The sequence below is a fragment of the Saccostrea cucullata genome, unplaced genomic scaffold (assembly GCF_032062105.1).
Source record: "Saccostrea cucullata isolate Sc308-1 unplaced genomic scaffold, CSIRO_AGI_Scuc_v1 ctg166, whole genome shotgun sequence".
Lineage (NCBI taxonomy): Eukaryota > Metazoa > Mollusca > Bivalvia > Ostreida > Ostreidae > Saccostrea > Saccostrea cuccullata.
Genome location: NW_026927307.1, coordinates 280,987 through 304,813, shown reverse-complemented (window position 1 = coordinate 304,813; position 23,827 = coordinate 280,987). Strand labels below are relative to the sequence as shown.

The 23,827-nt window shown below is 35.1% G+C and overlaps 1 protein-coding gene across 2 annotated transcripts in view; it reads left to right on the top strand.

The window, feature by feature from the left end:
- Nucleotides 1-1,094: 1,094 nt before the first annotated feature.
- LOC134274033 (contactin-5-like) overlaps nt 1,095-23,827 on the top strand; it is a 33,566-nt gene continuing 10,833 nt past the window's right edge. The window contains exons 1-12 of one of the 2 annotated variants that reach the window (XM_062756273.1): nt 1,095-1,263; nt 1,766-1,873; nt 2,083-2,261; nt 3,158-3,308; nt 3,488-3,583; nt 3,904-4,082; nt 4,342-4,438; nt 4,583-4,691; nt 4,870-5,066; nt 5,255-5,409; nt 5,607-5,727; nt 7,460-7,738. In XM_062756273.1, coding sequence (XP_062612257.1) covers nt 1,242-1,263; nt 1,766-1,873; nt 2,083-2,261; nt 3,158-3,308; nt 3,488-3,583; nt 3,904-4,082; nt 4,342-4,438; nt 4,583-4,691; nt 4,870-5,066; nt 5,255-5,409; nt 5,607-5,727; nt 7,460-7,738 — 1,693 coding nt within the window. In that variant the 5' untranslated portion in view covers nt 1,095-1,241. Of the gene's footprint in view, nt 1,264-1,765; nt 1,874-2,082; nt 2,262-3,157; nt 3,309-3,487; nt 3,584-3,903; nt 4,083-4,341; nt 4,439-4,582; nt 4,692-4,869; nt 5,067-5,254; nt 5,410-5,606; nt 5,728-7,459; nt 7,739-13,870; nt 14,017-15,781; nt 15,875-18,217; nt 18,319-19,603; nt 19,696-20,630; nt 20,795-21,335; nt 21,423-21,627; nt 21,807-22,709; nt 22,861-23,040; nt 23,137-23,457; nt 23,637-23,827 lie in introns of those variants that run through there. The other variant, XM_062756274.1, reaches the window with a different exon arrangement.

Sequence of the window (23,827 nt, the reverse complement as noted above, 5' to 3'; positions counted from 1 at the left end):
ATATTGGAAAATTCTTTAAAAATCTTCTTCTCAAGAACCACTGTGCCAGGAAAGATGAAACTTATGGGGTAACATCCTCAGATAGTGTAGATTGAAGTTTGTTCAAATCATGACCCCCAGGGGTAGGGCGGGGCCAAAATGGTCGACCAAAGTTTTACATAGAAATATATAGGAAAATTCTTTAAACATCTTCTTCTCAAGAATGACAGAGCCATAATTCATCAAATTTATATGGAAGCATCCTCAGGTAGTGAAGATTCAAGTTTGTTCAAATCATGACCCCCGGGGGTAGGGCGGGGCCAAAATGGCCGACCAAAGTTTTACATAGAAATATATAGGAAAATTCTTTAAAAATCTTCTGCTCAAGAATGACAAAGCCATAATTCATCAAATTTATATGGAAGTATCCTCAGGTAGTGAAGATTCAAGTTTGTTCAAATCATGACCCCCGGGGGTTGGGCGGGGCCAAAATGGCCGACCAAAGTTTTACATAGAAATTAATGGGAAAATTCTTTAAAAATCTTCTTCTCAAGAATGACAAAGCCGTAATTCATCAAATTTATATGGAAGCATCTGCAGGTAGTGTAGATTCAAATTTGTTCAAATCATGACCCCAGGGGGTAGGGCGGGGCCAAAATGGCCGACCAAAGTTTTACATAGAAATATATGGGAAAATTCTTTGAAGAATAGCAAATCCATGATTGATCATGGGATTACTTTTGGATTTTAACTTTTCAATAATAAACCAATTTCTACTTTTTCTAAGCTACAGTACTCAGGTGAGCGATGTGGCCCATGGGCCTCTTGTTATCTATTTATAGGCGTATTTTGGTTTAGCCGATATAACTTTATCTATTTATAGGCGTGTTTGGTATAGCCGATATAACTTTATCTATTTATAGGCGTGTTTGGTATAGCCGATGTAACTTTATCTATTTATGGGCGCGTTTTGGTATAGCCGATGTAACTTTATCTATTTATAGGCGTGTTTTGGTATAGCCGATGTAACTTTATCTATTCATAGGCGTGTTTAGTTTGGTATAGCCAATATATTTTTTTCTATTTATAAATAGGCGTGTTTGGTGTAGCTTATATGATTATCTATTTATAGGCGTGTTTGGTACACCAGTGGAATTAAGAACCCGTCCAACCCTAGCCAATACAGATGGGACGGGGATAACACGAACCTCAGGTTCGATCTGAACTTCTGGAATGATAATGGGCAGAATCTTCCAGGAAATATGATTGGTTACGCCTTCAACGGTAGGTGGCTCTGTAAACCAATGATAAATCTATGTCCATAAAATCAAAAGTATATTTTACATTAAAAAAAAAATAATAACAGCAAATTTCTGGGGAAAAATATATTTTGCCTTACCAGATTCTACACAGATTTCTTCTGATTAAAGGAACGACAATTCTTCTTAGAAATACTCAGTAGACATGTAAAAACAACTTCCTTGCTCAAACTAAGAAAATCTAATTAAACACAAAACACGGTGAAATATCAAGTTTGAATTGAAAAGGATGAAGACAAAAAAAAAACAGTGATAAATCTGAAGGAAAAAATCTACAAAAAATAACAACTCTGTGAACAGGGCACAAAAATTGCTGTCGCACATGCATGTTTATGCAAACAATAGAAACCAACACCACAAGAAGTTAATTTAATGTTACAATATAATGTCTGTTTGGAAAAAAATGACCCAAATGTGTTTGAGAATAGTATTAATCTTAACCATCGTGTGTTTTGTTGTGGTTTTAGGTATTGCCTATGGATGGCAACACGTCTCATCCAACACTAGCTTGTCCTACATTTGTGAAATCAGTCAACAAGATGCATACACAATTCTGACACAAAAACGGGATTTCAGTAAGTATATTTCAAAAATATGTTCCACAAATAATTTTTATTTGAAATAAAATATGTCCATTTAATTTGAAACGTGTTTTCAAAACATGTAATTGTAAACATGATTTGTATATACAGTCTTAAAGTATTGACAAGATTTTAGAAATATATACAAATTATGCACATTAATCTAGTATATGATAATATGTACTTTCAAATAACCTTTGTAGGCTTTGGGGTGCAGTCCACAGACAAGATGGACATTAAATACGGCCCCACCTTTACCGTAGTTCCGACTGACGTCACAATGATTGCCAAAACGCCCTCCCTGTTCATCGAGTGTCGGGCGTCGTCCAATCCTCCCTCCACGTACCAGTGGTACCGCGGACCTAAGACCAATCAAACACTGGTAAAAATCAACTGACTGTACACTAGTCTTACAATTCTCTTCATAGAAGTAGGGGACTGATCAAATCATTGGTAGAACTTGTGAACGGTTAATTCTTGTATTTCAACATTCCTTAACCACAACTTTGTTCTACATATAAATTCAATTTTAAAACCTTATTTTAATTTTACAAAAATACTGACTTTTTACTTTGTTATGTTTTTCTTCAGTGATAAAGAACATTTTTCACATTGCACTTGATACAAAATGTTTAACAGGTTACTCAGCAGGAGGTAAGCCGAGTCAATATCAGGACAAAACTTAACTCTTATGTATATATAGTATAGAAAACTAACGTCTTATACACGGAGGAAAATCTTACAGGGTGTACCACCAGCTGACAAGGCTATAGCTCTACTGGTGTCCTAAATGCAATACCGCGGTATATAATCTACTTATATTGTGTAACAGACAAGAAACTCAAAGAAGAAGCATTTGGAAAGGATTAAAATGAAATATCTATTTTTAGTATCTGCGGCAAAATCGTTTGTCGAAAAAAAAACCCCGATATTCAGAATTATGTTTTACGTACCAAAGTGTAGTCTTTATACGAAGCTTTCTGAATTTAAAAAAACGTAAGAAGGAGTAGCATTTTAAAAGAATTTCAAAGATATCTCTATTTCTAAACGCCATGGTACCTGTAATAAACCCCACTGTGGGAACTGAATTTTTAAAAAAAAATGTCTTCCATACTATATTTTTTAAAAAGATTAAGCGAACTCCATTTGAACCATTTTTAGTTTTTGTTTCCTTACTTTTTCTTACCTAACCAACCACACCAAAACGTACATGTATCTACCCACGTGTTAATTGTGGAATCTCCCGCCATTTTCATGTCCGTTTCCCCCCTTTTCCAGATAAGCCCCAAGACAAACGTCCGGTACACGTTGACCAATGGTAAGCTGTCCATTCAGAACCCCGTGGAGGATGACGAGGGTCAATACCAGTGTAGGGCCCACAACCAGTACGGAACCATCGTCAGTAACCCAATCAACATCGACTTCGGATGTAAGTCCTTCACACCGGATATGACGTATTAAATACAATGATTTTCGCGTATTATTTGAACGAGATAATTGAAGGATTTTTTTCCACATACGATAATCACTGAAAACAAAAGTGTATTGGAGAAATCGTGACATTTAACTCCTTTACATGTAACAAAGACTTTCAATTTCTATTTTTAGATCTTGGAGAATTCTCCAATGTCGAAAATGCGCCCACACGATCACTGGCATATGAGGGAGCAGTCATTGAATGCTCACAGATTAATTATAAGCCAGGTAAAAATTCACTCAATGGAGCTCAAGGGAGCGGCCATTTATTACTCGGGGATTAATAACGAGTCAAGTAAGAAGAAACTGAACTGGGACAAAGTGAGATCAAACCGAGTCACCTGGCCCGTGGCTACGGTTTAATAAAAAAAAAATGGGGGGAGGGCTTTCTTATGTTTTTATCACAACCATTCTTTAAATGTCAATATTTTCTTAACATTGCTTAACAATGTCCTCATTGCAGTTATTATAAGAAAACTTTACAGCAACATTATTGAAAATTAACCAAGTATTTGTATCATTACATTACTGTTTTATTTATGTTTCAGCGGCGACGTATACCTGGCGAAGACGGAGTACGAAAAACGACAATGTACACAACGGCCATGGACATGAAGAGATACACATCATTGAGACGGAAAAGTTACCGTACATCTTCATCTCCGGTAACGGCAAACTTTACTTCACTGAGGCCACTTACGCCGACGCCACTGATTATTACTGCGAGGTAAAATAAAGGCCCGTATCCTAGAACACTACACCTTGAAGTATTATATATTTACATGTAGATATCCAATTATTCTGTTAGTACTTCCGTATATAATAAAATTGGCTTTCTCAAGTAAATTTATGACAAAAATGAAGCTGAAGTTAAAACTGTGTTAAACTTAATTTGGGTTCACTAAAAGTTGAAATAGAATTCACTTGAAGAGTATATTACGAAGGTGAGCATTGTTTCCCACGCGCCTTGTGTTATATCTTGACAGGTGACGTTAAACGTCCCTAGCAAACAGAATGTGGTCGGCTCTAGTCAGGCCCCCAGTAGAATGAGCAAAAAGATCCCCCTAGAGATTCTCAATCAAGGTGAGTCTATCAACCATGATAATGTTTAATAAAATCTTCAAATTGTATGATACGTCTTTCGCTGAACTTGATTAGAAAGGGGTTGTAATGAGGAAAGTCGACCATGCCTTCATTTTTAATTATTTACGATAAATTACCTTTCAGCTGCTAAGACAGAATGGGGCCCGGTCATCCATCCTGATTTTATCGAAGTCTCCCCCAGCCCCCCTATGAGAGGTCACAAGGTCAGAATGGAGTGCTTCGCTTACGGCACGTAAGTCTTCACAATAATATGGAAATTATTTGTATACAGATAATCAAGATTCTCGCGGGCTACAATGCTCGTATAAGTTACACTGCTGTAACTTGGGCTCAGGTGAGCTAAAAATTCTGTCAGAAAGTGAAGTATTCAAGTAAGGCATATAATTAACTCTGTAACTGCTTACTGACAGGGCTGTAGAATACGAGCAGACGTGGTCCTATGGTTGGAGTAAAGTGGGCGGGAGAATGCCAGACAGGGCGAAGTACCACGACTTTAACCGAGTGGTGGAGATCGATGACCTTCAGTATGAGGACGAGGGGATGTATCAATGTATCGTCAAGAGGAAGAGCTCTATCGCCACCAAGGAGGTCTTACTGGCTGTAGAATGTAAGTAGTTATTACAAATAAAGCGCCATTAATTTTTAGCGATATTCAATTTTAGCGATCTTGGCACCCTCGCTTATAATGCCAAAATTAAATCCTCGCTAAAAATTCTGCCTATACTTTATTGGAAAGTGGTATGCATGTTCAGATTTAGCTTATAATATAGTTTTCAAAATGATACTTACTTACAGCTAAGCCATATTTTCTGATTCCCTTGGACCACAAATATCTGGATGAAGGAGTGGAGACTTCCTGGCGGTGTCTGGCTTACGGTAAACCTAATCCCACCTACTCCTGGTATATCAACGGCACACTATTTGATCCCAACAGCAATAACGACGTAACAGTAAGTATATCCTAGCCAACCTTTTTTTATTCATGTAGTAATATCGGATCCTGCTATAACCTGCATGTGGGTGTATACAAGTATATACACAGCCCCCTTGGGGCTCAGTGAATATAGCAGTCCTCGATTAGCTGAATCAAAGCATTATTTGAAGAAAAAAAACCCAACAGTGATGCAAAATATAATGTTTCTCGTAGGTTAATCGGAATACTATGACCATAAGGAACGCTAATGTCGTCAAACATAACGGGATGTACCAGTGTGCCGCCACTAACGTGCACGGAACGTCATTCAGCGCCGCTCAAGTTCGGGTGCTGGGTAAGAAATATTTATAATTACAGTGGCGCCTCATTTATCCGGACGCTTTGGTTCCCAGGCAAATTGTCCGGATAAGTGAAGCGTCCGGATATCTGAATTCTATTGATTTCTCTTCCAGATATACTGTATTTGTATTGTAAATCTTATATACAAAGAAAGATAATAAATAAAATGCTATCATTTAGAAATAATTAATTATTTTTTTAAACACTTATCTTTAGTATACATCAGCACTACTTTTACACTTTTTTTTCAAATATAATAAATATTTTTATAGCTAAAAACTAGATGCCGACTCGCGCTCTCTTTGTCGGTTGTATAGACATGACTCTAGCTGGAGAGCAGAATGACAAACACTGGATATAACCATGATAACGCTTCTTATATGGGCAGATTTTTCATTACCCAGCTTAGTTTTTACTCTCTATTTCCTAAAAATTGATGAACAAAACCAAGCAAATTCTCTCAAGTGCAGCTTTGATTACACCCAAGCGAGCTGTCAGTATCGAGTCTAATTTTAATTTGATCACTCATCCACGCTAAATCTGACATAATAAAAATTCACGCAGTATTCATCCAAAGTAAAATCATTGATTGTCAAAAATTATTCAAATTTGATTAAATGTTTTAGGTTCTTTTTCGATGATAACTGCCACTAATCTTCGGATGAATATTACACAATATACAGATGTGTGTGTGCCATGTGTAGACTACGAGATTATGAAACTACCGTATAGCGGGTTTTCTTGGCGGGTGTAAAATTTGGCGTTTTGCCTGCTGAAAGGTATGTCAATAATTTTGGCGTAATTTATTTTAGCGGACACAGTTTTCATCTTTTTGTAGATGTATACTAAGTAGACTAAGTTAAATGTGAACTGACTATTTTAGCGATTAAAATTTTAGCGGGCTGCCATCAAAACGCCAAAATAAGCCAAAATTAGCACCCCGCTAAAATAACCCGCTATACGGTATGTGGTCCCGTCTATAAATAGAAAAATATTTAAAACCATATCTGTACTAAAATTATAAATATCTCTAGATATAAACAAATAAATGAATATTTTTTTTCTGTTACCAACACAGTTAATTGTTTATTTTCATTTGTGTATCGATCTCTCGTATATTATGACCATACCCACTTAGCATGCTTAATCTGTGGAGTAATCATCGTAAGTCAATCATAACACTGGCATAGGTGATCGTCTTGTAAAAACAATCAATCCGACCAGTGTTTTGATAACAATTATCACCCAGTTCAGGCGTGAATGTTGACAAGAATGGAAGTACAAATTAAAATTTACCGTCCGGATAAATGAATCAATTTATAATGTAAAAATACATTTTGTAGTAAAAAAGAGCCGTCCGGATACGGAACGCGGAATTCCGGATAAATGAGTCAAAATTACGTTGAAAAAATCCGTTCCCGAGAAAAATCGTCCGGAAGGTGAAGCGTCCGGATATCTGGCGTCCGGATATCTGAAGGTCCACTGTATATTAAATATATATTATTGCTTTGCCGAAATGCATCACAAGCTTTGAACTTGGCGCATCGGTCGAATAAATTATATATTGGAACCTTACTTGATTTATAAAAGATATTCACCAGCTGTACGGTAATGCACTGTCTACACTCTAAACAATTTTATAAGTTGCATCTACTTTCTTTTAGCGATTGTATTAAATACATGTATTCAACACCCTATTGATTCTACATTTGTTATTTTCATTTTAGCATTCGAACCAAGCTTTAAGAAAAAGCAACTCCCAGAAAGTATTGACGCAGCTCTTAACGGAGAAATCATCATTCCTTGTGAACCGGAAGGGGCACCCAAACCGGAAATCATGTGGTTAAGAAATGGCGCAGCAGTTGGCGGAGACTCGCGCGTTAAAATTATGCCTAATAATTTTCTAAAAATAACAAACCTTAACTACGGAGACCAAGGCTTCTATGAATGTAGAGCAAAGAATATTTACGGAAGTGCTGCAAGTTTTTGCAAATTGAATATTAAAGGTATATGAAATATCCAATTCTTAAGTTACGCAATCTTTTTAGCGTAAAAGTAGTACTATAGGATAAGTATTTACAAAAGTAAATATGGAAACATAAATGGCATAATAAAAATTCTTTCTCCATACAAAAATGAAATTTATAAAATGATTTTTTTTAATTTAAAAACATTTTGTCTACCCGGTAACAGATCAAACAATATTTCAGTTTTTAGCTCTCCTGAGCCGAAGGCTCAAGTGAGCTTTTCTGATCACATTTTGTCCGGCGTCCGTCTGTCCGTCTGTCTGTCTGTCTGTCAACTTTTCACATTTTCGACTTCTTCTCAAGAACCGCTGGGCCAATTTCAACCAAACTTGCCACAAAGCATCCTTGGGTAAAGGGGATTCAAGTTTGTTCAAATGAAGGGCCAAGCCCTCATTCAAGGGGAGATAATTGGGAATTAATGAAAATTTGGTGGCATATTTTAAAAATCTTCTTCTCAAGAACCACTGTGCCAGGAAAGATGAAACTTATGGGGAAACATCCTTAGGTAGTGTAGATTCAAGTTTGTTCAAATCATGACCCCTGGGGGTAGGGCGGGGCCAAAATGGCCGACCAAAGTTTTACATGGAAATATATAGGAAAATTCTTTAAAAATCTTCTTCTCAAGGATGGCAAAGCCATAATTTATCATATTTGCATGGAAGCATGCTCAGATAGTGTAGATTCAAGTTTGTTCAAATCATGACCCCCGGGGGTAGGGCGGGGCCAAAATGGCCGACCAAAGTTTTACATAGAAATATATAGGAAAATTCTTTTAAATTCTTCTTTTAAAGAATGACAAAGCCATAATTCATCATATATATATATGGAAGCATGTTCAGGTAGTGTAGATTCAAGTTTGTTCAAATCATGACCCCCTGGGGTAGGGCGGGGCCAAAACGGCCGACCAAAGTTTTACATAGAAATATATAGGAAAATTCTTTAAACATCTTCTTCTCAAGAATGACAAAGCCATAATTCATCATAATATATGGAAGCATGCTCAAGTAGTGTAGATTCAAATTTGTTCAAATCATGACCCCCAGGGGTAGGGCGAGTCCAAAATGGCCGACCAAAGTTTTTAAAGATATATATAGGAAAATTCTTTAAAAATCATTTTCTAAAAATAGCAAATCCATGATTGGTCATGGGACTACTTTTGGATTTAAACTTTACAATAAAAAGCCATTTTCTACTTTTTCCTACCCTTAGTGCTCAGGAGAGCGATGTGGCCCATGGGCCTCTTGTTAAATTCTCATGTTGCATTAATTGAATTATATAGAAGAGTTTGAAATAATTTTAGTGATCTTTCCAGACCTGTACGCACTAATATATGGTATGCACGTGCCTCACCCCTCAAAATAAATGTTCTTGTGGAAGAGTGGAGGATACTAATCATTATTTCTTCTCAGGCAAAAAATGTACAGAAGCTAGAAAAGACTTTTTTGACAATTTTTTGCGAATGGGTAAAGTACATACTGCCGATACTTTCACTTTACTCTGGGGAGATGAAACGTTAAATGTTGAAAATGAATATGATGTTGAAAATGAATTCTAGTACGTATTTTCTTTTGTACAATATTTTATTAAAAAGTCCGGACTATTTGGTAGATACAGTAATTACTTCTTGTAAATTTAAAACAGCATGTGTATTACATAAGGAATATATTCAATTGTATGTGTGTTGCTCTGATTACATACATGTATTATGCTTTTCTGTGTTCAATTTAAGCTGAAAACCATACATGTACATGTATGTAAATATGTTTGGTATAATTCATATGTAGGGAAACGGCGTATTTAGTTTTTAGAACTTTTGCCCAATACAAAAGTAAATTTGCGAATTTTCTCCCACAATAATAACACCTGATTCTAAGGGAGGGTCTTTTCACCTAAAATAATTCCTGAAATTGCTTCTCACAGGCCTGGTTGTTTTTACAACAGAACGTAGGACTAGTTTTGAACTGTTAACAGGACGCCTACCATTTAGCTGCTTTATGTCCCTCCATGTACTTTTAGAAGATGCACCAACAAATGATCACATATTCACCTACTAATGGCATGTAATGTTTTTGAAGTCAGTTTTGGCATTAATAACTGTCTTTATCGACCTAAAGTACAAAGTATTTTAGCGCTTACCAACAGCACTTTTACATATCAATGGTGATTTTTGTTTACGATGCACGTGACTTCATTGACTTTGACAATTGAACACGTGCTTATATCGGAATGGAGTGCAATTTTTTGAAACTCGAAAACTAACATGTCGGTTTTTTTACATCATGCACATGGGGCGTTACAGATTGAGACTTCGATGACAAATGCATAATTGTGAAAACATTATAAATAATTGTAAAAGATTTTCGTAATATCAACAATCTTTTTTTTTTTTTTTTTTTTGGTGTCGACTTAATATTGCTTGGAGAAGCTTCTATATTTATTGAGGTCTGTACTTATTTATTTTTCTAATAATTAAATGCGTTGATCCACTAAAAAATCATTTTAGTTTGAAGAAAATAGAACAATAAAAGTTCACAAAAAAATCTAAACCTTTTATTTCCTAGGATAATCAGATGGAATCCAGTTCCTGTCGGATTTCACAGACCGATGTTTTTGTAATTTACGTCATACGAATGAATTAACTTTGTTTCTTTTCATTTTTTAAAAAAATTATTCAATTTGAATTTTACGTGAGGATATAATTATATCACATAGATAACTAACGTTTTAAAGTAAATTTTTGCAAATTTGTAAGATTGTTTGTAAAATATGCATTGAAGCTAGGTTTATTTTATATTCTCACCTTTCATTCAGCTGGTGAGAGAAAAAATTCAAAAGATATTTGTTTATTTTTGGTGAAAAAACTAACGTTTATAAACTAGAAAATATTTTGTTAATGTTTAGCCTGAGGGATGGTGGAGACGTACATGGTCGAGCTTGGAATGTTTAACGACATGAGTTAAAAAAAGAGTATGATCTGTTCTGAAAATTGAAGAAAGTTAAACAGCATAACATTAAAGCAGTTAAAAATTTTAAACTTGAATTTACAGTATTTCCAAATTGCATTTTTTTATCTGCATCATTTTTGAGTTTGGTAAAAATACTTTGCAATATGGTTATAACTATAATTTTGGTCGTAAAATAATAAGCTTTGAAAATTAGCGAAACCTGCATAGCGTTAAATTAAGGAAGTTACAAATTTGAAACTTGCACGTACAATTTTTAGTCCTACTGCACAGGCACCTGAGGTGACTTATTTTTCTCTTAATTGAAAAGATATACCCCAATTGTAACCTATTAGGTAGGGGTATATATTTTTTATTCAAAGAAAAACAAGTAACGTCATGTCATGTACTCTACTGGTCAGAAAGCTTATGCGATCGTAAGCTGTACGTCCATCCGTCTGTCTAGCTGTCCGTCCATCTGTCTCCTCCTAAGTTTTGGTTTGATTTCAACTTATGATTAGCTTGATACACAAGTAGACTACACTAAGATACTTATCAGTATTTCTTTTTATAAGTTTTGATTTAAATGTATGATGCTACCATGGTTATCAAAATATAGAAATTTCTGTGAACTACTTTCAAAATGTTATTCCTCCTACAGTTCTGGTCTGCAACTTGGTACACAAGTAAACAACTCTTAGGTTCATATTTCTTTAATTCATTTTTAGATTTCAGTGAACAGTGTTGCCATGGCTACTAAAAATAGAAATTTATGTGAAATACTTTCAAAGCACTACCCTTCCAACAGTTTGGTCTGATTTTATTATACTATTTTTGTAAAAATTCATGAGAAAGTAGAAAGAAATTCACTTTTATATGAATACCCACTTCCGCCCCTGGATGGAGAGTAAGGATTACGTCTACTCTCTTGCATGGGCAGCAGTTGAACCTGAGTGATGAAAATTGAACAAATGAACAGAAATACAACAGGTGAATTAATATTTCAGGAGATGTCCATATATTTGATAAAAAATAGCAAAAGGGAGGGGGAAAGTGTATATGTTTACTTATCTTGTACTAGTAACATAAATAGAATTTGTGTTTGAAATTAGGGTGTGGAACCATGGCGAGAGTTAGAAGTGAGAAGTTTAGATACCGTGACCTTTCACTAATTCTGTGATGATTAAACCACATGTCACAGTTTGACATATATATCATTTTTTCTTCTTATAATTTTTGTTGCAAAGTGAAATATGCTCAAGAATATATTTGTTGGGAAACAAACCTGTTGATTTTTTTTTTCCCAAAAAGGATTCCCAGACACAGGTCATTGATATAGCATTGTATAATTATATGTGTTAATCTTTTATTTTTAGAATCCATTTTGTTTACCACGTGCAGACCTGGACACGTTGTTTTGTTAGGTGATGACATAGTTTATTCAGAATACAACTTTGCATTAAATAATAAATATCTAAAAATAAAAGATTATTAAACACATATAATTATACAGTGCAATCGTTATATGTATATAAATTTAATAAATCGTTCATATTTTATAATGTGCTTGCTTGCTTGATTGAATGTTGTCTTCTGTGGATATATGCCCAACCGAGAATTTATTACTCAAATATCTAGAGACGTCATCGTATACCGGTGAAAGGATTCGAGGCTCTTTAGACCTTTACTCGGCACTCAGGCCCATTGAGCAGAAAGTGGTCTTATAATTCGATCATTTTCATGGTGCCAACGCTTTTGGTTACAAGCGGCCTCTATTTTTAATCTAGAGGGATAAGCAACTTTCATTTTAGAGTGCCGAGCGCATTGCGAAGGTCGAGCTCGAGATTCGAACCACAGGCACTTGTTTCGATCATAAATTTTTAACCCTAATAGTATAATATCATTACACTATGGGTTAAAAGTTTATTATCGAAACAAGTGCCTGTGATTCGAACTCACGAATTTCCGATCACAGAGAGGGCGCTCTACCGAATGAGCGTGACAGATTTTATAATGTGACCAGTGCATAAATGTGTTTCACAAAAAGTTGTTATCGATATGTTCTTTTAAAAGTTTTTATTATCCTTATATTATAGTCAGGAAATAATTTCATATGCTCGACACTGTCCTTTATCGAACTCGTATCTGCTCTTCTAATATTGTTGTCAGTATGTTTATATGTATCTCTTGTACCATTTAGTTGATTTTTTGAGAGAATGAATATTAAAATGAATGAATGAATGAACGAACGAACGATCTTGTGACAACATGACCATCCCCGCGGGGTGTGACAAACACTTCATGATAATTAGAAAAGTTTAAACCAAGTCCAAACAGCAATGTTGATGTTGTTACAATATTAAGATAATAGACCGATATATACTCAGCAAGTGATATGACAGATTGTTCTATATTCATTCAAATAAGATTAATTTTGTCGTACGTTCATAGATTTCGATAGCTTACCAATTAACAATAAAGTAAACAATGATAATTGATTAAAAATTACAAATTGCATGCAGACAAACGCAGCTACTAAAAATAAAAGGACATATGGGGAAAATTCAAAAAAATACTTTATCATATCTCTATTCTTTTTAAGAATAAATAAAAAGTTTAAAAAAGGAAATTGACAACTTACACAAATAATTTTATTTAGTATATCATAGAATATATCAATAATATCTTTCTTTTATCTAAGTTACTCAGATCATATCATTAAAACAAAATATATATTTGAACTGTTACAGTAGAGAACTGGGCTAAAAATGAGTACATTGAAAAACGTTCCGCACAAAGTGTACAAACAGTGCGCGCAGTTTTCTTTTAGTAAGGTAGAGCAGTTTCGTATAGAATCATTATAAAATTTGTATTATTATACAAATCTTGTGTGTGTGTCGGCCTTCAGATTTTTGTATGCCCTTTAAGACAACCTTGAATCATTTCAAAGGACAAATCATTCACCCATATACCGCATCACTCGCGTCGAAATTAAAGATGACAGTGAAATGAGTGAATGCCATATAGTCAGTACAATTAAATCCTGTTGTTTTAAGAAATTAAGTTATTCACTGCGTCATTTCAATGCCACCCGCTGACACACTGAATCATAGCAGAGAAAGCTGTTAAATCCGCGCACCAAATTAGCGCGGATCAATAGATTTTTACCCGAATTCACTGAACCTTATCCAATACAAAAGCCAGGTATGCATTCGGTTTAAAGCTCAAGACGCAGTGAATTGTGAAACTGGAGTAAGAGGGCCAATCATAGATTTAAGTTCAAATATAACTGGATTTTATTTACATATAAGGAAGGTAGGGGAAATGTTAATTTTACCTTTTATGATCTACAACAAGACTAAATAAGCTCTAGATAGAGGTTATGGGTTTATAAATACCATATTCCTACTTACACAAAGTATTGTTTTTCTATTTCGGGTGTAGTATGACTAAATATAAATGATTCATAGGAAATTTCAAGATGGCTAAACATATACGTAAATGTTGTGTATCGATTTATTCTGAGCGGATGTAAACATCAGCATCACACATGGACAGGTGAGTTAGCCATACCTTACCCTACCCTGGTCACCGAGAGGAAAAATAACACCAAAAATCTCATTTTAAGAAGATAGACTTGTAAATGAAAACACAATTATACTGTGTTTTGTAACAATGTACTCTCTAAAATGCAACTGAACAGTTATGGCGTCTTCGGGTTGAACTTCTAAATATAATTTAGAATGGAGAGGAGAAAAGAAAACACCTACTTTAAATGTCTTATTCCAAAATTAACTATTCTATTTATTTCCTATTGATAGAAATCTGAACAAAAGTAAGAGATTATGTAAAAAGGACAAAAGAATTAGATAATTCCATGTATTTCAAATGGATGTTTAAAGACTACTTAAAATTAATCTTACACGTTTAGTAAAGCAAAAACAGTTTGACTTTGCACTCAATTTAGATAGAATGTGACGATCTGGCATCACATTCAAAGCATTCATGCAATTAACGCCATGACTGTAATGGCAAACACTTAACTTCCGGTTCAATATGGATAAGTCGCAACAATGTTAAACAGTGTTAGACAACGAAGTCTAACAAAGAACATGCAATTCCTTGTTAAATCTTTTACAAGAAGCGTACAACAATCTAAACAAAATAAAGTTTAATTGTTACACCTTTGGTTATGCAATAGAGAGGAGAGAAAGTCGGGCGTGCGTTGATCAGATAATGCAGCGTCATGTGTCAATGATTTTACACTCGGCAATAAAACGACGACAACGTGTGATGCTGCATAATTTGAAACCATTTCCCCAAAGTAAAACACGCCCGCCTAAGTTAATAAACAGAGATAAGCTCAGTGCATTTATATACAGGTACTACATTACATGCACTGAAAAAATACAGTCCAGACAATATCGGTAACACAATTTCTCAATTTACATGTTCCTATGTAATAAATCTAACGTTTTATGAAGTTGTAGGAGAAGCATTGTTATCCCTTTGTAACTGAAGTCACTTATTCAGAATTAACTAGGTATACTATATACATCTTAAGCTTTATATTGTATACCCATGTCATCACAGTCACTCAGTACCAAACTAACCATAAGCCTTAATGACACCAATTCCTCACTTTTATTCTATTTCAATCTAATATTCACTAGAAATGTGCAGTTCTTCAGTTTATCGCCTGGGACTTAGTTGATAAACATAAGCGTAAAACAATATGTACATAATTTTTCTCTCACAAAAATACCCTAGGGTTAACATATTAAACTAAAGGTCACAAATGCTAAAAATTTTTTAAAATTTCAATGGGGTTAATAGACGCAACGACTTTTTAGTAATGTTTCAAGGAGATTTTTCTTTTGGAATGCTACATTGCTCTTTGCCCTTAATGACGAATGTCGCACATGGTGCCCAAGTCTCGTGCCACCTTAAGATCAGTAATGTATAGTGACTTTGCGTCATAGAATGTCTTCAACGTGCAATTGATCATCTCACAAAAGAGCAAACCAGTGAGAGAACAAACTGTAGAAATATAAGAATGGAATTAACTGTTTTATTGCAGGTTAAGGAGACATTCAGAGATGAGCCATGTCTAGGGTCCTATTGCTCTCTGTTCTGACTTTCTGCTTCAGGACTACGCACTCACAGTTCTATGGTAAGATTTTAAAAATGTATTTCTTAAATATGCAAGTTAAAGAAAATGTGCAAACAGTGGTGGCTTTCTACTGTGACATTATTTAGGATGATTGCAGAGCAACCTGGTTCAGAGATTGACACTATGCGCAGGTCTGTCAAAAACAAAATGATTTTACCAATGCTTCTTTATCTTAACTTCTCCTTTAGTGAAGTGTACTTTTTAGAGTTTTTCAATTCTACATTGATCTTTGGTAAATGCTCTGTACACATCTATTCCTTTGTTATGTAATGTTAGACTGGTTAAGCTCATCTCGGTGAAGTTTAATTTGGGAATACTATGTTTTTACTCTAATTCTTAATGTTCCAGGATTAAGGTTCTAGAGAGGGACCATTGTCAAGTAGCTTTCTGCAGCTTCTTACTTTAATCATCCTTTGGGTATTGTGTCTGACCTTAATTTTATTTTCCCCAATGCATTGTCCTGTTGCTTTTAAAATGTTTGGGTTATAGGTCCATGCCCATCATCACAATGTCAAGTGTTTGTGATTTCTCGAACTCCGGAGTTCGAGAGATCACAAACCCTTGACATTGTGAGGATGGTCCATGCCATATATAGCCATGTGTTGCTTTTAAAAATATACAAAGATATACAAATATATTGCTTAATTGTTTTTGATAGGTCCATTCAAAGTCATGCCAACCAAATTTGCATCAAATTTATGTATGAATGATGACAATCAAGCATGCTTTGGAAATAATTATCTGGATAAGATTAATTACAGATTAAGATTTTGGAGCAGGCCCATCCCCTTTAGTTACTTTAAACTCTGCCTTTACCAAAGTTGCATGGATGATGCATAGAGTAATGAACCAAAGGCTGAGGCAAACTTTATCCGTTGACTGTCTGTTTGCAATTTTATCTTGCTCTCCAGAACCACTAGGTCAATTTGAACCAAAATTTTTAAAAAAATTAGTCTTGTCTAAAAAGAAAATACATTTTAAGTAAAAGTGACACATGCCACAAGAGAGAAAGTCAATAAAGTTTAGTGAACAACTCTTCATGTATTGAAAACAAGAGGCCCATGGGCCACAACGCTCACCTGAGTAGCATATGATGTTGTTCTTTACTAAGATGCCCCCCGGGTCACAATTTTAACAATTTAGAATCTACAGATTCTCTATTGTGGCCCCGCCCAACCCCCGGGGGTCATGATTTGAACAATTTAGACACTACCCCAGGATGCTTCCACATAAGTTTCAGATTTTCTGGCCCAGTGGTTCTTGAGAAGAAGATTTTTAAAGTTTGTCTCTATATATATTTCTATGTAAAACTTGGATTCTCTATTGTGGCCCCACTCAACCCCCAGGGGTCATGATTTGAAGAATTTAGATTCTACACTACCCAAGGAAGCTTCCACACAAGTTTCAGCTTTTCTGGCCCAGTGGTTCTTGAGAAGAAGATTTTTAAAGTTTGTTCCCATATATTTCTATGTAAAACTTGGATTCTTTATTGTGGCCCCGCCCAACCCCCAGGGGTCATGATTTGAACAATTTAGATTCTACACTACCCAAGGATGCTTCCATATAAGTTTCAGCTTTTCTGGCCCAGTGGTTCTTGAGAAGACGATTTTTAAAGTTTGTTACTATATATTTCTATGTAAAACTTGGATTCTCTATTGTGGCCCCGCCCAACCCCCGGGGGTAATGATTTGAACAATTTAGATTCTACACTATCCAAGGATGCTTCCACATAAGTTTCAGCTTTTCTGGCCTAGTGGTTCTTGAGAAGAAGGTTTTTAAAGTTTGTTCCTATATATTTCTATGTAAAACTTGGATTCCCTATTGCGGCCCCGCCCAACCCCCGGGGGTCATGATTTGAACAATTTAGAATCTACACAACCCCAGAATGCTCCCACATAAGTTTCAGCTTTTCTGGCCCAGTGGTTCTTGAGAAGAAGATTTTTTAATGACCCCACCCTATTTTTGTATTTTCTTTATTATCTCCCCTTGTGAGAGATCTTGGCCCTTTATTTTAATAATTCGAAATTCCCTTTAGTTAAGAATGCTTTGTACCAAGTTTGGTTAAAATTGGCCCAGTGGTTCTTGAGAAGAAGTCAAAAATATGAAAAGTTAACAGACGGACGGACGACGGACAAAATGTGATCAGAAAATGTCTCCTGCATGTCGAAATAGATCTAAGCACGAGTTTTGAAACTGCATGATACACAAATTAGCTACATGTACATAACGTACTTTTCAACCATTTTTGGTTGATTTTGTTCTGAAATGAATTGCAAATCTTTTATGCAACATTACTGTGTTTTATTAATAATTTGTTCACTGCTCTCTATACTCCTGTTTCAGAATGTCCTGATGACTGGGTGTCGTACGATGTAGGTCAGAGATGTTACAAGTTTAAGGCGGTACCTACCGCCCGATATGAGGTGGCGGTGGCTCACTGTGTGGTTAGTATTCACATTAAAATTCAGTTATTAACTTCTCCTTGTTATGCAAAATTTTCAGATCGCTCCATCCTCCCCTCAAAAAACCCTTTTGTGATACCACTAACCAATCATACCATTACTCCCTGCATCCAATGTCTCTGGTCTACTCCTTTCCAACAAACTCTTTTGTGGGTGGGCAGCGGACTGAAAATTTTTGGCTTCAAGGGTTTGGTGAAAGTGGCTTGCAAAGATTTCGCCACTGCATTTTTAGCTCACCTAAAAAATATAGCTTTTCTATACATTGAATATAAATATAGATTTCGTACACAACTTTAAATGAATGTCTGTCTGTCCGTCTGTCTGTAAACTTTTCACATTTTCGACTTCTTCTCAATGAACCGCTGGGCCAATTTCATCAAGCTTGCCACAAAGTATCACAGGGTGAAGGGGATTCAAATTTGTTCAAAAAATGTAAGGGCCACGCCCTCATGCAAGGGGAGATAATTGGGAATTAATGAAAATTTGGTGGCATATTTTAAAAATTTTCTTCTCAAGAACCACTGTGCCAGGAAAGATAAAACTTAATTTGATGTTCATCCTCAGGTAGTGTAGATTCAAATTTGTTCAAATCATGACCCAGGGGATAGGGCGGGGCCAAAATGGAGAGATAAAGTTTTACATAGAAATATATAGGAAAATTCTTTAAAAATCTTCTTCTCAAGAATGACAAAGCCATAATTCATCATATTTATATGGAGCATGTTCAGGTAGTTAATTCAAGTTTGTTCAAATCATGACCCTTGCTCTTTTAAAATGGCCGACCAAAGTTTTACATTAAGAAATATATAGGAAAATTCTTTAAACATCTTCTTCTCAAGAATGACAAAGCCATAATTCATCATATTTATATGGAAGCATGCTCAGGTAGTGTAAAAAAAAACAAATTTGTTCTTTTAAAAAATGACCCCAACAGGGGTAGGGCGGGGCCAAAAATACAACTTCATCTATTTAATGGCCGACCAAAGTTTTTAAAGATATATATAGGAAAATTCTTTAAAAATCATTTTCTAAAAAATAGCAAATCCATGATTGGTCAAGGGACTACTTTTGGATTTAAACTTCACAATAAAAAGCCATTTTCTACTTTTTCCTACCTTTAGTGCTCAGGTGAGCAATGTTGCCCATGGGCCTCTTGTTAAAATAAAAAATATATTTTTACCATATAATTGAATATAAATATAGATTTCGTACACAACTTTAAATGAATGTTACTCTGTCTTGACCGTAACAACTTCCGCTTTTGTAGGAGGAAGCCAGCAGTGCCTATGTTTTAGCCATCAATGACGCCCAAGAGCACAACTTCATCAGCGATTGGTTGACAAACCATGACACAGTCAGGTAAATTAGCCAATCATAACCATGCTTAAGAATTTTGTAATCAAAAAATGAAACGTGTAATCAGTGACAGATTTTTTTTCCCAAATCTACAGATAACATAGAGAAACACGCTTATAATCTCACCTAACTCAGTATCGACATCATTTCAAGAAGAACTTGAATTTGATATTCTCGTTTATGTAGTATCAAAATCTTGAATTTGTTATAATTTAAACTTACAGAAATGAATTACTAGTCAACACAAGATCAAAGAGAGATAAGATGGGTCTGTTTACCAATAGCAAACACTGAGGAATCGGGACTGCTGTAAACCTCAAAATGTAAACAAGAACCGCGAATTATCCTCAGAAATAAATAATAATGTATCACTCATCTTCCAACAACTTTACATCTAAGTCCATGTCCCTTGCTCTTTTAAAATCTGGTCGAAAAATAAGACATTATAAATTTAAATGTGAGCAAAGGTAATTTATATCTAACGGACCTCCGAATTTACAAGTGTACAGCGTATTTGGTCAATTTTGCAGTCATATTTATTATGCTAAATATGTAGAAAGAGAAAAAAAAAACAAAATATGTACTTAAAAAATGTAAATACAACATGTATTATAGTCGTAAAAACTTTGTAGTCGTTTTTATCTATTTATAGGCGTATTTTGGTTTAGCCGATATAACTTTATCTATTTATAGGCGTGTTTGGTATAGCGGATATAACTTTATCTATTTATAGGCGTGTTTGGTATAGCCGATATAACTTTATCTATTTATGGGCGCGTTTTGGTATAGCCGATGTAACTTTATCTATTTATAGGCGTGTTTTGGTATAGCCGATGTAACTTTATCTATTTATAGGCGTGTTTAGTTTGGTATAGCCAATATATTTTTTTCTATTTATAGGCGTGTTTGGTATAGCTTATATGATTATCTATTTATAGGCGTGTTTGGTACACCAGTGGAATTAAAAACCCGTCCAACCCTAGCCAATACAGATGGGACGGGGATAACACGAACCTCAGGTTCGATCTGAACTTCTGGAATGATAATGGGCAGAATCTTCCAGGAAATATGATTGGTTACGCCTTCAACGGTAGGTGGCTCTGTAAACCAATGATAAATCTATGTCCATAAAATCAAAAGTATATTTTACATTAAAAAAAAATAATAACAGCAAATTTCTGGGGAAAAATATATTTTGCCTTACCAGATTCTACACAGATTTCTTCTGATTAAAGGAACGACAATTCTTCTTAGAAATACTCAGTAGACATGTAAAAAAACTTCCTTGCTCAAACTAAGAAAATCTAATTAAACACAAAACACGGTGAAATATCAAGTTTGAAATGAAAAGGATGAAGACAAAAAAAAAACAGTGATAAATCTGAAGGAAAAAAATCTACAAAAAATAACAACTCTGTGAACAGGGCACAAAAATTGCTGTCGCACATGCATGTTCATGCAAACAATAGAAACCAACATCACAAGAAGTCAATTTTTAATGTTACAATATAATGTCTGTTTGAAAAAAATGACCCAAATGTGTTTGAGAATAGTATTAATCTTAACCATCGTGTGTTTTGTTGTGGTTTTAGGTTTTATGGTATTGCCTATGGATGGCAACAAAAACGGGATTTCAGTTTCAGACGTCTCATCCAACACTAGCTTGTCCTACATTTGCGAAATCAGTCAACAAGATGCATACACAATTCTGACACAAAAACGGGATTTCAGTGAGTATATTTCAAAAATATGTTCACAAATAATTTTTATTTGAAATAAAATATGTTCATTTAATTTGAAACGTGTTTTCAAAAAATGTAATTGTAAACATGATCTGTATATACAGTCTTAAAGTATTGACAAGATTTTAGAAATATATACAAATTATGCACATTAATCTAGTATATGATATGTACTTTCAAATAACCTTTGTAGGCTTTGGGGTGCAGTCCACAGACAAGATGGACATTAAATACGGCCCCACCTTTACCGTGGTTCCGACTGACGTCACAATGATTGCCAAAACGCCCTCCCTGTTCATCGAGTGTCGGGCGTCGTCCAATCCTCCCTCCACGTACCAGTGGTACCGCGGACCTAAGACCAATCAAACACTGGTAAAAATCAACTGACTGTACACTAGTCTTACAATTCACTTCATAGAAGTAGGGGACTGATCAAATCATTGGTAGAACTTGTGAACGGTTAATTCTTGTATTTCAACATTCCTTAACCACAACTTTGTTCTACATATAAATTCAATTTTAAAACCTTATTTTAATTTTACAAAAATACTGACTTTTTACTTTGTTATATTTTTCTTCAGTGATAAAGAACTTTTTTTTTTCCACATTGCACTTGATACAAAATGTTTAACAGGTTACTCAGCAGGAGGTAAGCCGAGTCAATATCAGGACAAAACTAAACTCTTATGTATATATAGTATAGAAAACTAACGTCTTATACACGGAGGAAAATCTTACAGGGTGTACCACCAGCTGACAAGGCTATAGCTCTACTGGTGTCCTAAATGCAATACCGCGGTATATAATCTACTTATATTGTGTAATAGACAAGAAACTCAAAGAAGAAGCATTTGGAAAGGATTAAAATGAAATGTCTATTTTTAGTATCTGCGGCAAAATCGTTTGTCGAAAAAAAAAACCCCGATATTCAGAATTATGTTTTACGTACCAAAGTGTAGTCTTTATACGAAGCTTTCTGAATTTAAAAAAACGTAAGAAGGAGTAGCATTTTAAAAGAATTTCAAAGATATCTCTATTTCTAAACGCCATGGTGCCTGTAATAAACCCCACTGTGGGAACTGAATTTTTAAAAAAAAAAATGTCTTCCATACTATATTTTTAAAAAAGATTAAGCGAACTCCATTTGAACCATTTTAGTTTTTGTTTCCTTACTTTTTCTTACCTAACCAACCACACCAAAAAGTACATGTATCTACCCACGTGTTAATTGTGGAATCTCCTGCCATTTTCATGTCCGTTTCCCCCCTTTTCCAGATAAGCCCCCAAACAAACGTCCGGTACACGTTGACCAATGGTAAGCTGTCAATCCAAAACCCCGTGGAGGATGACGAGGGTCAATACCAGTGTAGGGCCCACAACCAGTACGGAACCATCGTCAGTAACCCAATCAACATCGACTTCGGATGTAAGTCCTTCACACCGGATATGACGTATTAAATACAATGATTTTCGCGTATTATTTGAACGAGATAATTGACGGATTTTTTTTCCACATACGATAATCACCGAAAACAAAAGTGTATTGGAGAAATCGTGACATTTAACTCCTTTTCATGTAACAAAGACTTTCAATTTCTATTTTTAGATCTTGGAGAATTCTCCAATGTCGAAAATGCGCCCACACGATCACTGGCGTATGAGGGAGCAGTCATTGAATGCTCACAGATTAATTATAAGCCAGGTAAGAATTCAATCTCTGGAGCTCAAGGGAGCGGCCATTTATTACTCGGGGATTCATAACGAGTCAAGTAAGAAGAAACTGAACTGGGACAAAGTGAGATCAAACCGAGTCACCTGGCCCGTGGCAACGGTTTAATAAAAAAAAAATGGGGGGGGGGGCTTTCTTATGTTTTTATCACAACCATTCTTTAAATGTCAATATTTTCTTAACATTGCTTAACAATGTCCTCATTGCAGTTATTATAAGAAAACTTTACAGCAACATTATTGAAAATTAACCAAGTATTTGTATCATTACATTACTGTTTTATTTATGTTTCAGCGGCGACGTATACCTGGCGAAGACGGAGTACGAAAAACGACAATGTACACAACGGTCATGGACATGAAGAGATACACATCATTGAGACGGAAAAGTTACCGTACATCTTCATCTCCGGTAACGGCAAACTTTACTTCACTGAGGCCACTTACGCCGACGCCACTGATTATTACTGCGAGGTAAAATAAAGGCCCGTATCCTAGAACACTACACCTTGAAGTATTATATATTTACATGTAGATATCCAATTATTCTGTTAGTACTTCCGTATATATCAAAATTGGCTTTCTAAAGTAAATTTATGACAAAAATGAAGCTGAAGTTAAAACTGTGTTAAACTTAATTTGGGTTCACTAAAAGTTGAAATAGA